Raw genomic sequence first — 22,632 nt, forward strand, 5'->3', positions numbered from 1 at the left:
AAATACATTTCATGTTCCTTTAAAACTCTCTTACAGTATGTGTTTGTGGTATTTGTGGGCACTAAACATGCTCTTTGTTGCAGTCTGTAGCTGTGCTGGTGGACGTGGGGTCAGCAGGAGTAAGTCTAAGACTCGATTACTGTAGATTACGGGCCCAATACTCACCCGCAGCATTGAGAAGCATAAACAGAGACTCTCTCTCTTTCCCTGACAGCAGGAATGCTTCACAAAACTAGTTTGGACTGGCTCCAGGTCTGCTCTCTATCCAGGGACCAATGGCCAAAGGAAGACGAGGGGAGTTTTCAGGTCAGGAAACCCGCTTGAAAACAGTCATTGTCTTTTTGTAATTCCCAAATTTGGTGTAGAAATTACACATTTTAACCGTTAAATAAGTAAATATGGCCAGTTTTGATTTCAGAGCAGTTCGCAACCTCTTAATAAGGATGCTGAAATAAATATGACACTTACGTGTAAATAAAAATAAATACATGTCACACTCGAATAAGATTAAACATCTTTACTTGAACCGAAATACAGTGAAGAATTGTTCTCGTTTGTCGTGGAAGACAGAATGTCTGTTTACAGATCTAATGACATTGACGATGCATACAAATATAACATGGTCATGTCATCAGCCAGATGTGTTTAACAGAGTTATGGACTGAATAATGGACTCTGAAGCATTATGTACAGTTTGTACAATAATAGCCGTTTCCATTGCATGACACTTTAAATGCAACGTCTTCCTAAGAATGACATTTAAGATCAAGCATATCTAAGAGAGAACAGAACTACAGGAATTATCATGTAAAATGCTTTATCTTTTTTTTTAAATGAACATCATTCAGAAAGCCCAACAGCTTGTTTTCGTCGTCCACGATAATGTTACACTCCTAGTCTTGGATCATCTTGATGTCTTTGTGCTTCTGCCAAAAGGATTCTCTCTCTTTCTTTCCCTCTCTCTCTCTCTCTCTCCGACCACACTGTTCATTGTTCTTCCGAAGAACGTTTAAACCTCCTGAGGGGGAAATGTTCGTGATGAGGGCGTGCTTGTTCGCAGAGCTCAATGTAGCGCTGCATCATGTCAAAGCACACCGGCATCTCCGTGGCTCTCCAGATTAAATATTCCTCCCTCCCGTTCATCCCTTCCAACTTTGATGGGCAAACGCTGCCCGACACTCGCCAACCCTTTCCCAACAAGTATACAAAGCAATGTCAAACCAACATTTTGTTTGTGCAATGGCAACATTTTGTTTATGAGAATAGAACAACAATAAAACTTAAAGCAACAACTAAAAAAAACAGTCTCAGCCAAAAATGAAAAACAAACAAAAAAAAGTACAATAGTGCAATTTTTCAGATTCATGAGTCATGACCCTCTTCTCCTCCTCGGGCTTGTCCGTGTGGTTTTTCCAAGGACAGTTAGTGGCGGCCCCGTCTCGTGTTGCTCCTGCCTGGGTTTGCTCGGCTCTGCTCACGCAAAAGCTGGTCCCAGCGCTGGCAAACACATAAAACATTAGTCACTTCCCATTGCCCTCTGCATCAGGGGCCTCTTTCCATACGCTCATTCAAAGGCTCTACAGTGTTATATTTTATGTCAGCTGGTCAAAGGCATAGAACCCAGAAATGAACAATACTTTACTCCATGCCAAAGTTTGCAGAATAAAAACATATGTCCTTCCTATAGAGATTATGGCCAAAAAAAAAAAGAAAAAGAAAAAAAAAGAATCTATATATATATATATATATATATATATACACATATAATTAACTATGTACTGTATATATATATATACACTACCATTCAAAAGTTTGGGGTAGGTACGATTTTAAATACTTTTAAAAGAATTCTCTTCTGCTAACCATGGCTGCGCTTATTTGATTAAAAATACAACAAAAATCAGTTATAGTATTAAATATTATTCCAGTGTAAATCAGCTGTTTTCTGTGTGAATATATAGTAAAGTGTAATTTATTCCTGTGATCAAAGCTGAATTTTCAGCATCACCAGTGTCAGTGTCTTCAGTGTCAAATGATCCTTCACAAATCAGTATAATATGAGGATTTGATGCTCAAGAAACATTTATTATTATTATCAATGTTGAAACAGTTGTTGGTCTGTCAGTTGTACAGTTTTTTTTTTTTAGGATTCTTTGATGAATAGGAAGTTCAAAAGACTTTTGTAACATTATAAATGTCTTTACTGTCACTTTCGATCAAATTAATTATTCCTTGATAAATAAAAGTATTGATTTCTTTCCTCCAAAAAATAAAAATAAAATTCTCACTGACCCCAAACTTTTGAACGGTAGTGTATATTTGGACACTTAAAAATATATAAATGTTGTTATATTAGATTCACATAAAGAAGTTTGTTATTTTTGAATTGAAAAAAAAATAAATGTGTTTATAATTTTCAAAAAGAAGTCAAAGTTTGCAGAAGAAAAATATATTTACATGCTAGATATTATGTCCACAAAAACTGCATATACGTAATACTTTTTTGTATGTAGGTATGTATTTTTATGTATGTATGCATATGTATTAATTATATACAGTCAAGAAATATATATATATATATATATACAGTATATTTGAATACTTTTCAAAATGAAATCAAAGATTGCAGAAGAAAAACATTTCCTTTCTAAATTTTATTTAGAACATATAGTATTTGGACACTTAAAATATATTATAGTGTATTTATTATATAATAAATTATATTATATAACAAATAAGATTGTTAGGTTTGAAATTATAAAAGTATTTGGATATTTTCTGGTTGTGAAATCTGTGGTTACTTTCTTAAGATACTTGAGTGACCTTGAGGAGAACTGACTTCACTCATCCACTAAAAATCACCTTCAGGCCGGTTGATTAAAATGTATTGAGCAAAACTGCTTTATAAAAGTATCATCAAGCATCATTTGATTGCAGGCTCTACTTGATTTGATATTTTGCATGTCATACAATCTGACATTTAGATATTTCAAACTTAAGTATCTCAATACTTTTTGGACCGCTCTGTAATGCGGCATATGTTACTTCCATGCGTTCATACTGTACCTTCACTTTCCGTCCCATTTTGTCTTTCCACTTCTGTGCAATGGATCCATCAATGAGCAGCAGTCTGTTGGAGAAATGATTGATTATGAGAGCAAGAATATAATCCACAATATCCGTTCAATCACATCAATCAAGCTTTACCTGGACCGTTCCTCGTTTTCATAACCCATGATGATGTATTCCTCATTGGCTAGTAGTGGAGGACACAGACACACAGAGTTATAATAAAGAGTGACGGTGTCTCGAGGGATGTTGACCAGAGAAGACTTCAGAACGTCTTTGACCTCCACGATGGCGCTCAGGTCATGGTTTCTAGTCTTTATTTCTTTCACTCTTGCCCGGATGACTGCAAAGAGAAACAGTGAAAGCGTGTCCAGAAATACAAAGCAGTTTGAGACTTTCGAGAACTTTACACAAGGAACAATTGCAAAAATACCATCCAGGCCTTACCATAATTGTAATTGTTCTTTGAATATGTCTTTTGACCAAGTCTCACAGACTTGCATTTGCACCGATCTGTAAAAGTAAAGGTATTATATATATATATATATATATATATATATATGTTCAAATTAATTTTATATCTAAAGTGCAAAATAGACTATAAAACACTTATATGCTATCTAATATTCATTCTGAATTATGCACTAAAACATGCATAAATATATGCATATAAATACTGTAAACAGTAATGATGCTTAAATAGTATACCATTAGCTCCTTTGCAGTTGGCATTGTGTGAATCCATCGGGAAGTCTGGGTTTCCCTCTGTACAAGAACCAGAACTGAATTTAATGTGTAAACTTGCATTTCATTCTTTTCTTGATCTAAACTATCTAGTTTCTAGATATTTATACTAAAATAAACCTCTTTCAATCTGCAATATTAAACACATTTTCAAAACAAAACATCAAAATAATTCTTACCAGGATTACATTTTGAAGGGTCTTGATAGTAAGGATTATCTTTAGGGAAAAAATGTTCAAGGATTATTTTCACGGAATTTCACTGATGATAATGATTACAGATATTATAAACAATAATACAGTAAATATTATAAACTATACATGCAATTAATAATCACTCAATTATTTGAATATAGGGTGAATGCATGTAAATTTAGCCACTCTGGAGACTGAGATGACAGTCAAAAGTGCTGAATTCACCTTTCAATATATAATATAATATAATAAGATAAAGTATATAAATATAATATAAACTGGTCCACTTTTTGACATTGAAACACAAACAAATGTGCTCCAATTTACCTGAGCTCATCCTATATAATAATAATAATACTAACAATTATCATAATATTTACACATTAAATACCATGCATACAATAAAATCTGTAAATACATTATATAAGTACATTTATATAGGATAAATTTGTGTACATTTTGCCACTGAGATGACTGTCAAAAGAATCCCAATTTACCAGAATTTTCCGTATATAATAATAATACATAGAATAAATAAATAGCATAATTCATAAATCACCTGGCCCCTCTGCCTTGACTATGGCCTCAGGTGAGATGCAGACTCCTCGGTCGTACACGGGCAGCTCCTCACAGGCCAGACTCTCCGGCCACGTATGGTTGTACTTCTTCATGACCGGCTCGCAGCCGCACTTGGCCCGCTCGCACACGGACTTGCAGGGCTTGATGGGGTCGTGCTGGAAATCGATGGTGCATATGGGCGCGTACATGGCGCATAGGAAGAACAGCAGGTCCGGGCTGCACTGGGTGCCCAGGAGCCCTTCAAACTGCTCGATGGCGAGCACGGCGTTGGCCTGCGTGCTGTGATGAAGGTGGTTGGGCATCTTGGTCATGTTCCACGGCATGGACCTGCACATGGGGATGCGGATGGGCTCGCAGGACGCGGCCGAGGTGCCTCGGGGGATCTCCAGAAGACAGGCGATGGCCAGGACGCAGATGAACATCTCGTAGGAAAACATCTTTGTGTGTGTGTGTGTGTGTGGTAAAAAAAAAAAAACACACAATTGAGAGAAGCAGCTAGTTATGATTCACCAAAGACATGCGGAGATCTTCTGGAGAGCTGGAGACTCTTGCGCGTAAAAGCTTCCCAAAACAAAGTTTCTCAAACTAACTTCACCATACTGAAGTATTGCATCAAAAACAAGGATAAAGGAATCTCATCGTTTTAAACTCTTGCTGAAATGGAGGTGAAAAACCCCCACAATTCTCTCGTGGAAATGGTGACGCGCGAGATGAGTCGTTGGGTTCCTCTCTTCAGGAGCGCGCGCTGGTGAACTGATCTCTCCTCCAGCTCCTGCTGACAGAAAGCGACTGGAGGAGGAGGAATAAGAGGAGAGGAGGTGGGCTGGGGACAAGAAGAAGCCCACCTCCTCCTCCATCACTTCAGTCTCCTGTTGCGCCATCAAACATACGACTGTTGACTTACTGATGCCGTAAATTACTTTAGCCAAGATAAAAGCGATATTTGAACAAGTAAAATAGTACACAAATAGAGTTGTGGACATAAGGTGGTGTTAATTTAAAGGCAGACTTCTAATAAACATCGGGCTGTGTTTATTAGGGAACTACAATAAGGTAAAAGCAATTAGAACTCACACTTTGCATGTAGCCTACTTGTAGTCCATTTACAAAAGTACGTGACGTAGGCCTACGGCCTAATGAACTGATGTTTTCGCAAATTAGGCTATGTGAGCCATAGGAATGTTTGACATGATAAAATATGGAGACATTTCTAAAGCGCCTTATTGCTAATAAAATTGCATCATGATAAAAATATTAAGGGCACAAATTTAAGGATATTAAGGGCACAAATTTTCATTAAAATCTTATACATCCGTTTAATCAACTCGTTGGCTATACCCGAAGGCTAATTTGCCAAGGAATGTTTTTAGCAAAGCAGTGTTTGATTTCTGAGTACAATGAGTGTGTTGCTAATGTTTTGTGATTGTTTAACAATAATTTCGCGTTTTATAACAAAGTACACATTCATACCTCAGACATGATTTTTGAAAAATTCTACAGAAAAACTACAATTACCATAAGGATGTGAGTACATGATCAGACATTTATAGTCTTTACAAGTTTTTAGCAGCATCTCTGTATTGATGTTGCACAACAAGGTGTGAAAGAATCTTCAAGAAATGTTAATTTCCTCAAATCGAAAAACCAATTAGAAACTCGTGAGGGAACTCGTTGCGCGAAAGTACCCTGCTAATTCTCTTCTAGTTTTAGGATTGTAAAAGGCTCTATTAAGCAAATTATTTAAGTGATATATATCCACCAGAAGATATAACCCCTGACATAGTGTCGCTGTGCACCAAATATATCAATATGTTATGAGAGGGAGACATGACTCTAGAAAAGCTTTAAAAAATCGTTATGCAGAGCGCTTCATTAAAAAAAAAAATACTGTCATCACACCCGAGGAAATATGATTTTTCCCCCCTCAGCAGCAACAAAATAATTTGGTTTTATCTCTACGCCAAAAAGGGTCACATACAATTTAAATGTGAAGCTAAAAAGCCTAAACAAAAGGTGAAAACAAGTCCTTAAAAGTAAATATACAGCCTTTTAAAACATCTGCACAAACCATGTGCCCTTTGGCTCAGTTTATGTGAGAGGATTTAGATGAGCAGCCTGTGATCAAAGAATTTCAGCAATGTTCTTACAGCTCGGACAAAAACAGAATAGTAAAATGCTGTTTTTAGAAGCCATTTTTCATTTACCTGCATAACATGCCCAAATCACAGATGCAACCTGTTACAGGGTTCCCACATCAAGAAGAATTAGTTAAATAACTAATAAAAAATATGTGAATAGGTTCGACCTAATTATAAAAAGTATCGACTCAAAAGAACAATTTTCCTGATATTTCATGCATCAGAACCCTGCTGGCTGTAATTATGATCTAAAAAAACAACAACATTTATATCACTAAACAGCATTAAAGTGGACCAGTCAAACTGCATATGACCTGATGTTTATTCATGTTATGGAAGATACATTGTCATTTCCAAAAAATCCAAAACATATAAAACCAGTTAAGGGAGAGGAAGGGGAAACAACTGATAAACATTCAATAAATATGTAAGAATGTTTATTATAGCTCACAGACAGGTACAATGGAGTGTCAATGAAAGTTAGTTAAATTATACTATGCTTTGTACAAACAACACTAGGTTGCTTTTATAACATGTAGTTATGCACAATTCTGCCTTTTCAATCCAAATGAGATGTTATATCTATTAATTTGGCAAGTATGTCAAAGGAACACAAAGTGTAATGAAAATCAATGCAAATTCACAGGGAGGGAGAGAGAGAGAAAGCACGCAGTAACCCACACAGATTAGATCTAGAACAACATCAAAAAAAGAATCACTGTTTCATAGAGGCATCTGTCATCGTAACAAGCAATTTAGCATGATGTATGAGTTTTTAACAATTCACCCCTGCCCTCCCCCCACATCCCACCACACACAACTCACTATTTAATGTGTTTGTTTCCATGTTTAACCATTGTAAATTAAAACACAAACCAAAAAAAAAGAAGAAAAAAAAGGTAATTAGTGTCACTAGTCCCTGGGATCAAATTCGATTATTGTAAGTGGACAATAATCAAATAATTTTTTCCTTTTTCCCCCCTCTTAATTCAGTGTTATAAAAGATTTGATCCCATTAAAAGTCTTGAACTGGTAAGACTATAACATTGGAGAATCCTACAGAGGAATATGGAATGAGGGTTGAAGTATCCGCCCCTCGAGTGCTCTTCGCACAGGAAATCTTATGCGGAAGAAGACACAGACTGCTTGTATACGGCATGGTAGGCGTTCCGGAGCAGGACGTACGGGAAGCAGGATTCCAAGAGGTCCATGGTGAGGAATGGTGATTCTTGGACGATCTAGACAAAAACAATCACTTTCAGAACAGATCTCAGGGTGATTGGGATGTTCTGCTGAAACTGACACATGTGGGCTCAGTCTGATAAAAAAAACTCCTAGCTTTCCATTACAGCCTAATTCAGTGCATCCTGCAGATTACGCTTCAAAGGGTGAAGAATCCCACGGACAAATCCCACACAAGCCTTACAGATCAAAAGAGCTGCGTGACTCTCATATACAAACAACAGAAACAGTCCTTAGCACATTTTCATCAGATGCTTATGGACTAAAGATGGAAATATGGAGTGCAACAAAGTTGCTGCCCACTTTTTCTTTTTTTCCATAGGGATTTTAAAACATTCTTTAGTTCTAAGCCTTGAACCAAACCAATTCGCTGTGAGATCAATCATAATATTACAGCATTTGGTTCAAACCAACAAAGTATATGAAAACAAGTAAGACAAGACTGTACTTCATATCTTTTCTGAGGGAATGAACTACTTATCCCATAAAGCACTGCAATGTTACGATATAAAACTACCGACTTCAGTCAATTTACTGCAATTTTTTTCCATTTGAAATTGATATATATACATATATATATTTATATATACATACATGTTTTTGAAAAAAGCTGCTTATGGTCACCAAGGCTGCATTTATTTGATTAAAAATAATAATATTGTTACATATTATTAAAATCGTATTTTTTTAAATAAATTTTAAAATGTAATTTATTCCTGTGATGCAAAGCTGAATATTCAGCATCATTACTCCAGTCTTCAGTCAGTGTCACATGATCCTCCAGAAATCGTTCTAATATGCTGATTTGCTGCTCAAGAAACATTTATAAATATTTAGAAATATTTATTTATTTTATATTTCCTGGAAACTGAGATACATTTTTCCAGGATTCTTTGATGAATAGAAAAAACAGCATTTATTTGAAATACATTTTTCCCCCAAATGAATGTAGTTTGAAGTGTAGGGAAAACCGACTTAATCCCATCATTTGTCAGGCTGTGATTTCTGTTTAGTTGGTAACATAAATGGGTGCATTTGCAGAAAGCATCATTAGCCAACTATGGTCGCAAGTTCTGTCGTTACAAACAGTTCAACGATTTGCCATTTCTCAAAACCATAGTTCCAACGAACATTCCCAAACCGTGTTACTACAGTTCCAGGAAACAGTTGTGACTAGATGGTAAGTTTCTCCAACATCTTTGCATTTCTGCATCGTACTATGGTAGTTAATCAGCGAGTTACATCGGAGAGTGGAATTCACTTTAGGATTATGGCTAGTGTAATTCTTCACCATGAATTTGGCAATTAATTATTTTTTTTAATTACACAAGTATATATCATATATCATTGAAAACCACAGAAAGTCTGTCTTGAAAGATTAATACATGATCATTAAAAATGTATGTCTAGGGAGAAAATGAATTTCACTTCTGCACACCATCATGAAGCGCTCTCTCTTTAGGATTCACTCACCATGTCCAGAAGCAGGTAAACAGACTCCCTGTTCCGTGTAGTGGTTTTATCCGTCTCCTGTCCAATCTTCAGCAGGCTGGAGGAGGCGAGCTGGGGAAGAATTACAGGATTTTATTAAGCTGCAAAATCCCACAGTGAGAGTTGCATAAATGGAGTATTTACTGTTGATATGTTAATGTAAATTGTATGTTGTGGAGTAAAAGTATTGGAAGAGAAAAACCTTTAAGCCAGGATTTAGGACAATTACAGCTAATACTGTTACTTACGGCAAGGAACTCTTTCAGGCGATCCTCTATGCTGCCCTTGTGGATAGTGAACAGAGCAGCGGCAATCTGGTTTATCGCTTTAGCCAGACAGTGAATGTTGTTGCAGTGACCTTAAAAGATTTATAGAGAGTTAACACACACACGATAAATGTCATGCACATTAAAACGCGTCGTTCCAGCGGACCGCAGTTCAAACAGCACAGATATAATCTGATTTCATTCGCAGCGGTTCAGCGCGAGTCTGAAATGCAAAAATTGGTACCTTCTATTGCGGGACTGTACTGTGACATCACGTTGCTGGCCAGGGTCGGCATGGAAACGGCCACGAAGACCATCAACAGGCAGGCGATCTTGTATTCTTCCTCTGGGCTAATATTTTCTGTTACAAACGAGAAGAATTGAGTTCATGAATTTTCCTTAAGGTAACTCGGAGAAGTACTCATTGTGAGACAGCAGGGAAATTGCAGCGATTACATTTCTCTCTTTGGACAGTGTCTGAAAATCTGCGTGAAGAGCCAAGACAAACGGCACTAATGTCCAAAAATTAACTCTTATTTATGTTATTAGCGCAACAGCATTTGGGAGTGATTCAATTAAGTCTAGTTTTAGTTGACTCGCTATTTAGATAGTAAACAGAAGACGTTTGGATTTAACCATCAGGGGAATAGAACAAAAACATCGGAGCTGGCCAAGAGGCCCTGGAGGGTCTGGGCTGCTCTGAGAAAATGAAAGCTGTTCACCGGAGAGCTTTGCTCAATTCGAGAGAACTGCTGTGAGGTATGAGGTGTTTAAAGTGCACAAGGCTCTTCTCAGGAAGCTGATTCCTCGAATGGGCTCTAATGCCTGATGAAGGTTTGATAAGCAACGCTGGACAAATGCATCTGAAAACAGTAGTGAGACGGAAGCTACTTGACAATATGACAAGATCATTTTAAGTATAATATATAATAAGTTTAATATATGAGTTTAATGATAACATTAGTGCAATGTAGTGCAATTTATTTAGTGCAAATGTTTGGGGTTGGTAAGATTTTGCTTGGTTTTAAAGCTGCATTAGTAAACCAAAAAACGCAAGTGATGTAGCAGTTTTTGTCATTACATTTTTACACAAAAAAAGTAGCGTTACTGGCAAAGTGACGCTGTTTCGAAAAGAGCCGAGTACTGTCACATGTCACTTTTAGTTAGCTACTCCTCAACACTGAAAACAGCTCTCATGAGACACTAAAGGGCAGATCTGCTATGCACAGATATTTTTTTATTATTTTTAACTCTTGAGGTTGTGGTTAAGATAGGCCTGGCTATGTGAGGTTTTAAACTTTCTTGTGAAATCATTCACCACAGAAATAATAAGACATGGTGAACTGATACTGCGACCAACGTGAACATGGGTGTGGATGTAATGTATGTTTTTGAGTGTATTATAGTGTGAGGTTACACCGTAATCACAGTGCAAGCGAGCATCCTAACGCTGAAGTACTTGACCAGATTGATATAAAGCATGTGATACCACTTAACGTTTCAGCACAAACCAAACCTTTTTTTTATTTTATTTACAGCCAGCTAGCTTGCATCCAAGGTCTTAATACAGGGATTTCTGGTAAATCATTTGGCATAAAATGGTCTTTAGATGTGAGCACCAAAGTGCACTTTGGAAAAAGAATTCCTGTTCAACTTTTCTTTCAAGTTTGTGCACACAGACGTCACACTTTGGTAACTACGTATTTTGTGGCAAATGCTGATGAAAGCAGCAATTGAAAAGTGGACGTTCACTGTTCTAACAAATCTAGAGCAAAAACACCTGATGCATATCTACACTTTCCTAAACCAAAGGCCAAAACCAAAGAACTTCCCTTGGTAAAGGGATTTAACAGTTGCATCTGGGATCAAAATGGCCTGATGTGCATTGCCATTTTGAATGGTCTGAAATAAATGATTTGTGCGCTATATTCAAAGTAGAGTTCATTTCATTAACGAAATTATGACGAAAATTTTTAGTTGAAGACCTTTTTATCCATGACTAAGACGAGACGACCCCAACGTCATTAAATGAAAACTGTGACTATATCAACATGCAATATCGTAGCCGAAAAGAGACGTGACTAAAATGTAGTTAAAAAATAAAAACTTAAAGTGATTTTCATTTTTTTTATTTTTTTATTTTTGTCAAATAAAAGAAATGACAAAACATTACAGACTGTTTTTAACAAGCCGCTACGAGCTTTCCTGCTTACGATTGCCAGATTTCAAGAATTTAAATTCCCAATCAGAGCTTTTTTTATTAAAAGAACACGTTTTCTACCCGGTGTTTTAATTAAAGGGCACCTATTATGCCCCTTTTCACAAGATGTAAAATAAGTCTCTGATGTCCCCAGAGTGTGTATGTGAAGTTTTAGCTCAAAATACCAAACAGATCATTTTTTACAGCATGTTTAAATTGTCACTTTATAGGGCTGAGAAAAACACGCCATTTTAGTGTGTGTCCCTTTAAATGCAAATGAGCTGCTGCTGCCGCACAGAGGGCGGAGCCTCACGAGCTCGCACTCAGTGGCAGGACAATCTCATCTCACGGAATGATACTATCAAAACAGAAACTCTCAGTAGCGTAGGGGTGGGCACTACCATGATATGGATTTTGCGATACCGAGAATACCGTTAGATATTCATAAATTCAAATTTTGTAGTTGTATTGTTTTGTTCAATTTGGTAGGCTACTCTTTACAACGTTAAAATAACACTACTAATGACGATACAAAATCGAGGCTGAACTTAACCTTTTCCTCTTGTGTCCAACTCGTGTGATGCACAGGCATTAATAATCAAACACTGAGAGCATGGTAACAGTCCAGTGTTTCCCACCACACACAGACTAATTCGTGGCGGTGCGCCACAGAATCAACACCGGCCGCCACATAATGCATTTCGTTATTATTATTTTTTTTACGCTATTTAAAACACGCAGTGTATTCGTTCTCTGTCACTGTGACAGTGTGTCACTCCGTCTTGTCACACATGCGCCTCTCGCACACGCACGCACACACACACAGCGTCTGTCTATGAGGCGCCGGACGGGATAAAAGCGAAGCGAACTCCGCGATCGACAGCGAGAGAGACCGCGTGTGTCCGAGCATTAGTAAATTGATACATAGTAATATATAATTACTATATAAGAGGTATGGAAGTTCGATAAATGGACAACAATATATATAAAAACAACAATTAAATTCTCACCACTGAATTAGCAGGATGTAGGCCTACTTCTCTCTTTTGGTCAGTAGGCTATACAAAAAGTTCTCGGTTAACATAATCTTGTCTTCAATTAGGCCTAAGTGTCAAACCTCTCTGAAATCACACTATTTCATATTTATTGATTATAACGTATTCAATAAACCAAACTCCAGTGTTACTCATCTTACGAATTATTAACGAAGGAATTATTTGACCCACGCAAAATAAAAAGTGGAAAGAGATAACTAGTGAATTCAGGCCTACCTCATGTTGCACGTTTGCACTTTTTGAGAAAAACAATGGCACAATAAAAAAAGATTTTTCAGGTCTATGTCCAATTAAATCCCTCACCTTTTTCTAGTAATAGGGTTAAAATACATATTTTGCCTGTAATTTAACTAAGGTGTACTAAAATGTGATTCCAATTTTTTTTTCTCATATCGCAATATAATATCGATATCGTCCGGACAGTGAAAAATATCGTGATATGAATTTTTGCTCATATCGCCCACCCCTACAGTAGCGGTGTTCATTTCGACCCGGAGTCGGACAATAATGCCTACAGAGCAAGTGAATATATGCTGTATGGAGATTGAACAGGTATAGTTTAGTTACAGTTATAACTTATTTGTCATCTGCTTTTATCCACTTAATACACGCCTGCTGTAGCGGACCCCGTCCGAATGATGGCCAAAAATATACTGATGAGATTAATAAAGTTTATTGTACATCACACAAAAGATGAAGTGTCAGTTTTACTCCAGAAAATCACCGTAAGAACTGAATAAACACCGTATAAGAAGTGTGCATTAAAGTCTTATCCATAAACTCTCTCTCTCCCTTTCATTATCATCATCAACATACACAGCGAATTACACAAAACACTCGTTACAACTAACAGTAAACACACCCTTTCAGGGGGTGCTTAATAAACTGGTAAACTTTATAGCCATAAAACAACTCCTATGAACTGTAATAAAGTGTGCGCTCTCCCTTTCATTACTGCCGTGTTCAGTATCGCTCCGGAGACTGTAAGCAGGATCACGGACAGTTGGTGCAGATCCATTCTCGAGTAACAACGAGAGTAAATGTTGACTGCTAACTGTAAAAAGTGACACGACTAAGACTAAATTGAAAATAGCTGACAAAATTAACACTAATTCCCAGCCTTTTAAAGCCATATGATATACATGAACATATGATTGTGTGAGTAAATGGGTTGAAATTTCAATTATCATTCACTAAGAATAATCTTTCACCAGGGCTCTCAAGTTTTGAAGACAGGCAAGAGTGACATCAAAGGTCACCGTCAAAGGTCAAAGGGGGGAGCAGTTTGGACGGGTCGTGGGAATGGGGGTGTTTCATTAATAATAATATTATTAGTGATTTTGTTGTTGTTATTAATAATTGCTCAGACTTGCAGAAGAAAGGATTTTTCGACTGTCTCCTCCTCTAATAGGCCTACCCTTTTCGCCACCTTCTCTGGGCCAGCATCCTCTAACCTGGCCTTTTTAGGGGGCTTTCCTCTCAGGGCGAATGAGAGGATGCTTAATTGCTTTTTACCTGACATCTTTGAAAGACAGATGCAATGATTAATGCATCCATGGTCAGGATATAATTATAAAATATGACATGATTTTTTAAAAGTGACCTATAACATCGACTATGCAATACACTTTAATTTATTAAGTGCTAGTAAAATTATTAAGCCTATTTGGATAGAGAGATGTTTATAATGTGACAATATGTCAGTCATCGTGTGATAACGAAAATATGACAAGGCCTAGACTACTTGTTCTGAGCAGGTGTTGTCAGTGAACAGGCTGTAAAACTGTTGGCCAAGTTACAGACACTGAAAAACTGATGCTAATTATCTGGGAAAGATTCTCTAACAGCAGTCAAGATGTCATTGTTTGTGTCAAACAAGTTGTGCATTTGTTGTAACATTAAAACAGGAGATCATGACTTACTCTGTGCTCAAAGTGATGCTCAGAGCTCCAGTGGTTTCCTCTGTGGGTGAATGAAACTTTCGGAAGATGTTGTTGCAGAATCACTTGAACAATTCCAGGATATGTTTTTCATTGGTTGTTGCGCTAAATCTTACCCAGATACAATAGTGCTATTTTCTGATTGGCTATTGTAGCCCCTTTCTTTTTTTTGATTGGCTGATAAGTGGCAGGCTCGACTAAGAACTCCGGGGGAGACGCGCTTGATTCCCGCCGGTTCCATAGTGAGAGCGGCGCGGGCAGATAAATTTTGGGCGCTGCGGCATATTAAATATATTATAAATAGTTTTTCCGTGTGAGAAATACAATGTGTGGTGGGAGTGCGTGACAAAAGACCGAAATGAGTTACTGTCACCCTCAATGCGTGACACTTGAGAGCCCTGTTTCACATTAATTATTAATTACTAGGGGTGTAACGGTACACAAAAATCACGGTTCGGTACGTACCTCGGTTTTAAAGTCACGGTTCGGTACGTTTTCGATACAGCAAAAAGTAAGAAATGCCAGAGAAATTTCCTATTTGTTAAAAGAAAAAATATTTTTTAAATAAGTGTGAGTTTTCCTTCATCTTGAAACTTTCAGGTTTATAAATGGGGGTCATCTTTGAAGGATGAACAAATAATGTTTTGGTCATCACATTAAAAATAACATTTAAATATATGAAGAGTTTAGATGCAAAAGCCATTTGAAATTTTCTTCTAGAATGATCATTTTTATCAAGCTTGTATATTTAAGTTCAGTAATTTCACTTAAATGGCAATGAAGATTACCTATTAATTGTCATTTGAGTGAAATTACTGAACTTAAATATACAAGCTTCATAAAAATGATCATTCTAGAAGAAAATTTCAAATGGCACTTATAGAGGCTTTTGCATCTGAACTCTTCATATAGGCTATTTATTTATATAATATTTGAGTTTTGAAGTGCTGGAAAAAGATGTGTGAAGTACTTGAAAGCATTTCACTATTCCAGCCAAACTGGTTACAGTTAGTGTTGTTACTATATTAAATCCATGGTGAATGTTGCTGGTCTGTGGACGTAAAGTAGCCTATTACTAGTTCATTCACGGCACAATGTTTCTCCTGGTGTCCACGTCAGCGCTGTTTGATCTAATAGAGATCTACGGTTAATAACGGAGAAATGTGAATGCTTCTCACTATATCTGGCAGCGATGTTATTACTTCAGTGGCGAACTCAAATGTTTTCTTTACTGGATCTCTTAGCGCTGTGTTGTAACGGCTGTAACAGTGTCGCTTGATCGAGATCGGCTCCCGCTGCACATATGTTGCTGCTCCGAACTGATAAACGATCTGTGAAGCACAATAGCGCAGTTTCGTTCCGCTTTCATTACGTTTGCCATTTGATGTTGCGCAACGTTGTGGTGATCGCGCCAGCGCGGATTTTGTCGGCAGGAAAAATGGTCCAAAGAATCGTTCGGTTTGTATGCGTACCGAACCGGAAGCCTCGAACCGAAACGGTTCAATACGAATACATGTACCGTTACACCCCTATTAATTACTGTTTCAAATTATTATTGACCCCAAACTTTTGAAAGCTAGTGTTAAAAAAAAAAGATTGCCAAATTTCAAATGGTCTTAAATAACTTACCAGACTTCTGGGAAGACAGAGCCACTACAAGAGCAGGGTCGATCTCACAGGGCAGGCCTGCGGCAGAAGACAGCTCATACACGTTCATGGCAACCTGAGAAAAGGGAGAATTTCAGGTCCAGCGGCCCATTGTTACTGCCAACAGCAAGCCTGAAAGTCAACTACCTTCATGTCAGTTTCACGAGGAATGTGGTCTTTGAAGTCTTCCACGGAGCTCACCAGGAAGGGAATGTGGCAGGACAGCACCTGGAGAAAAGGACACATCTGTGATTAGAGCTCATTTGTGCAACAACCTTTCCAAACAAAGGAATAGTTAACTGTCAACCTCAACCTCATTCCAACGCCATATTATTTTCTTTCTTCCTTCAAACACGAAAGTCAGAAGAATGTCTGAGCTGCTTGTTTCCTTACAATAAAAGTTGACAGTGATTTATGCCACCAAGCTCCAAAAAGCACACAAAAACATTAATTATAGTCTATATTACTATATTCCAACAAGTCTTCCAAAACCATATGATATACACTCACCGGCCACTTTATTAGGTACCCCATGCTAGTAACGGGTTGGACCCCCTTTTGCCTTCAGAACTGCCTCAATTCTTCGTGGCATAGATTCAACAAGGTGCTGGAAGCATTCCTCAGGGAGTTTGGTCCATATTGACATGATGGCATCACACAGTTGCCGCAGATTTGTCGGCTGCACATCCATGATGCGAATCTCCCGTTCCACCACATCCCAAAGATGCTCTATTGGGTTGAGATCTGGTGACTGTGGAGGCCATTTTAGTACAGTGAACTCATTGTCATGTTCAAGAAACCAATTTGAAATGATTAGAGCTTTGTGACATGGTGGAAGTAGCCATCAGAGGATGGGTACATGGTGGCCATAAAGGGATGGACATGGTCAGAAACAATGCTCAGGTAGGCCGTGGCATTTAAACGATGCCCAATTGGCACTAAGGGGCCTAAAGTGTGCCAGGAAAACATCCCCCACACCATTACACCACCACCACCAGCCTGCACAGTGGTAACAAGGCATGATGGTTCCATGTTCTCATTCTGTTTACGCCAAATTCTGACTCTAACATCTGAATGTCTCAACAGAAATCGAGACTCATCAGACCAGGCAACATTTTTCCAGTCTTCAACTGTTCAATTTTGGTGAGCTCTTGCAAATTGTAGCCTCTTTTTCCTATTTGTAGTGGAGATGAGTGGTACCCGGTGGAGTCTTCTGCTGTTGTAGCCCATCCGCCTCAAGGTTGTGCGTGTTGTGGCTTCACAAATGCTTTGCTGCATACCTCGGTTGTAACGAGTGGTTATTTCAGTCACTGTTGCCCTTCTATCAGCTCGAACCAGTCTGGCCATTCTCCTCTGACCTCTGGCATCAACAAGGCATTTCCGCCCACAGAACTGCCGCTCACTGGATGTTTTTTCTTTTTCGGACCATTCTCTGTAAACCCTAGAGATGGTTGTGCGTGAAAATCCCAGTAGATTAGCAGTTTCTGAAATACTCAGACCAGCCCTTCTGGCACCAACAATCATGCCACGTTCAAAGTCACTCAAATCAACTTTCTTCCCCATACTGATGCTCGGTTTGAACTGCAGGAGATTGTCTTGACCATGTCTACATGCCTAAATGCACTGAGTTGCCGCCATGTGATTGGCTGCTTAGAAATTAAGTGTTAACGAGCAGTTGGACAGGTGTACCTAATAAAGTGGCCGGTGAGTGTATATGAACATATGATTGTAAATGGGCAAAAAAAATTCAATTATCATTCATTAACATCTCATTGATTCAAACTTCATATTCAAACTTGTCATGTGACACGTGACAACCAAACCTGATGCATCTTCAGGTGACATTTGAATCAGTGTAATTTTAGCAAAATGTATACACTATTATAGTGTAATTTTAGCATAATTTATACACTATTATAGTATTTATTAATATTATAAATTAACTTTCATTTTTATATTCATTTTTAATTTAAGTTTTTAATTTTTTAATAATTATATTATGGGGTTTAGATTTTTAAACGAATAAAATGAATACAATTTTGCTTTCATTTATTTTATTTCAGTTTTAGTTTGTTTAATTGTAGTACTTTGACTTAAATGTTTATTTTAGTAAGTTGCAAAGGCAACATTTCTAATTTTCATTCAAGTTTTTCAACTAATAATACAGTAGATTTAATTTTATTTCAGCTTTATTTGTATGAACAAATTATTTTTAATAGTGTTAGTTTAAGTTAATAACACTGATTTGAATATATAAGAATGCAAAGGAGATTTGAGAACTACAGAAGCTCTGTTCATCACACAAAGACATCACATGACATCAAAAGACTTTGAATTTAGTCATATGGACTACTTGGTGTACTCACACTAGGCACTGTTGCCTTGTGCGTGATTGTCCCCCCGGGGACATTCCTGTTCGACAATAAGATGAGAAGCAGACCCGTTATAAACCTAAATACACTCAAATTAATTAAATTAATTGAAAGGGTTCTGTCCAAGTCGTAATAGAAGATGTTTGCTGTCGTAATGATGACAGTAGCATACAGCTGTTCCATGCTCCGTCGCGGTTAGCGATCACACTACATGGGTACCGCACCCGAGCCCAACTGAACCTTTGAATTTAGTCTGAATTTAGCTCTGGCCCACCTCTTCCAAGTGGGCCAGGGAAGGTTAAACAGGTTAAACCGCGCCTGGGCACGGTATGGAGCGATCAGACCAGGAGCGAACGAACCAGACTTTGTGGGTCAAAAGCGCCCGGGCACGGTTCAGATCACCTAGTGCGAGTACACCCTTATATGCTGCTTTTTTGTCCTTTTTGGAGCTTGGTTGTACAAATCACTGCCTGCATTATGGAAAAATAGCAGCTTGAACATTTTAGAAAAAATGGTAGAAAAGAGTAATACAGTTTTGGAATTAGCAAGATCTCAGCTATGAGATGTACACCATCCCTCCGTTGAATTGAAGTGCTGGCCATGTGAGTGTGAGAGAAACGAGACGAGATATCTGCATAACAACTCACATCTCTGAGAGCTTCCTGAGCCAGAGAGCGGAACGACAAAATCACACCGATGATGGTCATCCGTTTCAGCACGCTGTCAACCGCTACAGAAATAGAAGACACGTCTTATTAATAACTTCCAAAAATAGGACATTTTCGTCCTTTAGAACCACTAAAAATAGGTCTGCAGGTGGTGTGTATATGGGTCACATTCCTCAGACGGGATTTTTAAATTCCTGCTCACATTTGAGCTTAGTAATACATGATCGTATGAGGACAAGCCATAACAAATACCATAAATAGCTCTCTGTAGAGGGTCCTGTCTCCCATGGGGAGTGCTGGGTGGGTGTTATTACAAAAATCATACCATGAAATTCCAAACAGCTATTGTCTAATACGGTGCTTCTTAACCTGTGGTAAGTGGACATGAGTGGAAATGTATTTTTTTTAAAATATTCTAATAAAAATTGCCTTTTTTTCTGACCTTGCCTCACAATATTATGACTTTGTCAAAACTATGTCAAAACTATGACTAAACTAAACTATGTCAAAATGTAAGTCTTCTCTCATTATAGCTAATTCTGGCCAAAAACTGCCACTTTGACAGAAAGAAAAGTGACATACAAAGTGACCAAACACAGTTTTGCTGTTCATGGGCAGATTCACCTGAACTAGATCGGCGGGGAAAAAAAACGAATTTAGTTTATATACTATTGCATTTAGTGTTGAAATTATTTGTATTAAAAAATGTACTTTGATGCATTTTTTTCAGGATGCTTTTATTTTCACTTTTGACCAATTTATTGGATCCATGTATGAATTACAAAAAAAAAATTCTTACTGACCCTAAGCTTTTGAAGTTAGTGTATATAAATAAAAGTCCTACAATGGATACTCACATGAGAGCCGCTTAAAGAGTGCTGCCATATGCTCCGGCTTGTCGAAACTGGTCCTCATCTGGGTCAGAACCTCCACATTGTCCACCACAAGTTTCTGTAATGGCAACAAAAGACGTATGCTGAATAAGCAGGAAAAAAGTCTGTACATCCTTCCACGGGAGGACCTAATAACCTACATGCAACTTTAAAGGCATTACAATCTAACAACAGCATTTATGACAATGTTGATTACCAGAAAATATTTTTAATGTGATTGTTGGCACAAACTGTTGTCGACTGAACTTAACTTTGAACCCAGAACATTACTTTTAACACCAAAGATGAACAATTTTGAACAGTAGCCGCATGAAATCGCCTGAGATGGGAACTGTGAAGAAATGCAAGAGCACGAGTTTGCATGTCAACAAACGATTTGCGTAATTTGAGCTCTAAGAGAAAACATATTTCAAGTCTTTTGGTGAACATGGCACAGAATTGAAATGCAAAATAAACCATTTCACTCCCCAGCTGATTGTGGGTCAGATAGGAAACTTGGTTCTTTTTCCTCCAAATTACTTTCAGCTGAGGGAGAGAAGTTTGCAAGTTAAAAGCCTGTGTTTACACACTTTGGTTGGCTCTTGTTTCTCAAGAAACTTTTATAAATACAGAAGGCTGTTTCAATTACATACATCATGCATTTGCAAACCTGCTACCATTATTGAATAAAATATATTGAAGGAAAAAAAACCAGGCTTTACATGCAGATGCTCTGGCTAAGAGGAAAAAAAACAGTTCATTCCTACATCATTATGTCAGGGAGTGCAAACAATACACCATTCATACTTCATGAGGAAGACTTGGCCTTCAATGTAATCAAAGTAGGATTTGGTTCAGGTTTGATCATAGTTGCCGTTAATCTATCATTGCTGACAGTTCTTAGTTGTCGTTGTCTAAATGTTATGCAATAACTGAGGGGAAGTGCTACCTAAAGACTGTTCCCGGTAAGCAGGCCCACATGAAATCTGTGGCTGCAGAAATCCGCAGAAAGCAAAAAGCAAAAGCAAGAGAGGTGTTTGTATTTCATTCAGATAAAGTACCTCATACCTACACACAGATCTACATTTTGAGGTAATCATTCCTCATAGTAATACAGCTTGTTATATTAAAGTAGGAGTTACACATTCTATTAAAGTGTGAGAATTAAACTGTGCAAGTCAATGAAAGCGTGCAGCTCTGACACACCATTAGCGCGACTGCGCATCCCATGCACACAAGTTACTGACTGACAGCTTACAGCTTGTTCCGCGGTACATAGTCAATGCTGTAAATTTAGGAGATATTCATCAAAGTACACCGAGTCCTATTATATATTCTACACACATCGAAATGATTGTAATGCATGTGGAAACACCGTTCATGTGTACCTGGTCACTTCATGTGTTTTCTCTGATCGGATAACTATCCAATCATAAAAAGACAGAAAGAGAGGGTATTTTTTCACATTCCAGATGAAATTGGACAAAATACATCTGGTTGTTGAAGCCACACATGTAAATTTTACTCCTCCTAAAATGGTAAAAGCTAAACATGCGAGAGTGTGTTATAACGGCTCCCGGTACCCAGATATGACAGTGCTACTGCAGCACACATCACCGTAGAGGAGTAGCCGAGCATCTCTTTAGCAAGCCTGCCGCAAATAAAACTGAAAGTTCAGTGTTACATCCTGAAGCTCAACACACAGTCGTCTTCATTAAAAGTAGCACACTAAATCTTGCCAGTGCTGATGCCTCCCTCTCTCTCTCTCCAATTGCGGTCTCTGATCTTAAAATTAGCTGATGATAAATAAAATTAAGCTCATTTCTTGCTTTATTTGACATGGAATTGAAGATTAGATTTTTATTAGTTTTGCGGACACACAAGTTACGTTGCCTAATGTAAATGGAAAAACACATGAATGACCAGGTGTAAATAGGACCATTGGAAATCTGTTCTTCAAAGTCTAATTTAAACCTGAAAACAAACAAACTATAGAATTTTGAAAAAAGTCAAACAAATTTTATGAAAAATTGCTTCAGAAATATTTAAGGTTCAGCACTGTTTCTATGTTAGCCATTATGAATATTTAAAATATGTTTATGTGAGGTGGGGGGTTGTGGAACAGTGATCAACTCAGAAACTTGAAAATGGCACT

At 37.7% G+C, this 22,632-nt stretch overlaps 2 protein-coding genes across 2 annotated transcripts in view; both read right to left on the minus strand.

Annotated features, from left to right (window-relative positions):
- Nucleotides 1-816: 816 nt before the first annotated feature.
- frzb (frizzled related protein) lies at nt 817-5,253 on the minus strand. Its single transcript, XM_056236899.1, has 7 exons — nt 4,567-5,253; nt 3,993-4,031; nt 3,778-3,834; nt 3,517-3,582; nt 3,208-3,412; nt 3,067-3,130; nt 817-1,497 (listed from the first exon to the last, which is right to left on the minus strand). The coding sequence occupies exons 1-7, from the start codon at nt 5,021-5,023 to the stop codon at nt 1,423-1,425; spliced, it is 963 nt and encodes a 320-aa protein (XP_056092874.1). The 5' UTR covers nt 5,024-5,253; the 3' UTR covers nt 817-1,422.
- Nucleotides 5,254-7,028: 1,775 nt separating this feature from the next.
- The window catches only part of LOC130072016 (nck-associated protein 1), a 37,227-nt gene continuing 21,623 nt past the window's right edge, over nt 7,029-22,632 (minus strand). Inside the window, exons 20-27 of the mRNA XM_056236892.1 lie at nt 20,463-20,556; nt 19,585-19,667; nt 16,713-16,793; nt 16,548-16,641; nt 9,968-10,084; nt 9,706-9,815; nt 9,440-9,529; nt 7,029-7,962 (exon numbers count right to left, since the gene is read on the minus strand). Coding sequence (XP_056092867.1) covers nt 7,846-7,962; nt 9,440-9,529; nt 9,706-9,815; nt 9,968-10,084; nt 16,548-16,641; nt 16,713-16,793; nt 19,585-19,667; nt 20,463-20,556 — 786 coding nt within the window. The 3' untranslated portion in view covers nt 7,029-7,845. The remainder of the gene's footprint in view (nt 7,963-9,439; nt 9,530-9,705; nt 9,816-9,967; nt 10,085-16,547; nt 16,642-16,712; nt 16,794-19,584; nt 19,668-20,462; nt 20,557-22,632) is intronic.

This window comes from Rhinichthys klamathensis, unplaced genomic scaffold, assembly GCF_029890125.1.
Source record: "Rhinichthys klamathensis goyatoka isolate OS25496 unplaced genomic scaffold, OSU_Roscu_1.1 h1tg000471l_1, whole genome shotgun sequence".
Classification (NCBI taxonomy): Eukaryota; Metazoa; Chordata; class Actinopteri; order Cypriniformes; family Leuciscidae; genus Rhinichthys; species Rhinichthys klamathensis.

What these genes read in the sequence shown, in the direction of transcription:
- frzb (XM_056236899.1), bottom strand. Translation starts at nt 5,023, where the DNA reads ATGTTTTCCTACGAGATGTTCATCTGCGTCCTGGCCATCGCCTGTCTT. An exon ending in AGTCAAGGCAGAGGGGCCAG is followed by an intron (nt 4,032 to 4,566) that starts GTGATTTATGAA and finishes TTTTCCCTAAAG; the next exon opens with ATAATCCTTACTATCAAGAC. An exon ending in AAATGGGACGGAAAGTGAAG is followed by an intron (nt 1,498 to 3,066) that starts GTACAGTATGAA and finishes TGTGTTTGCCAG; the next exon opens with CGCTGGGACCAGCTTTTGCG.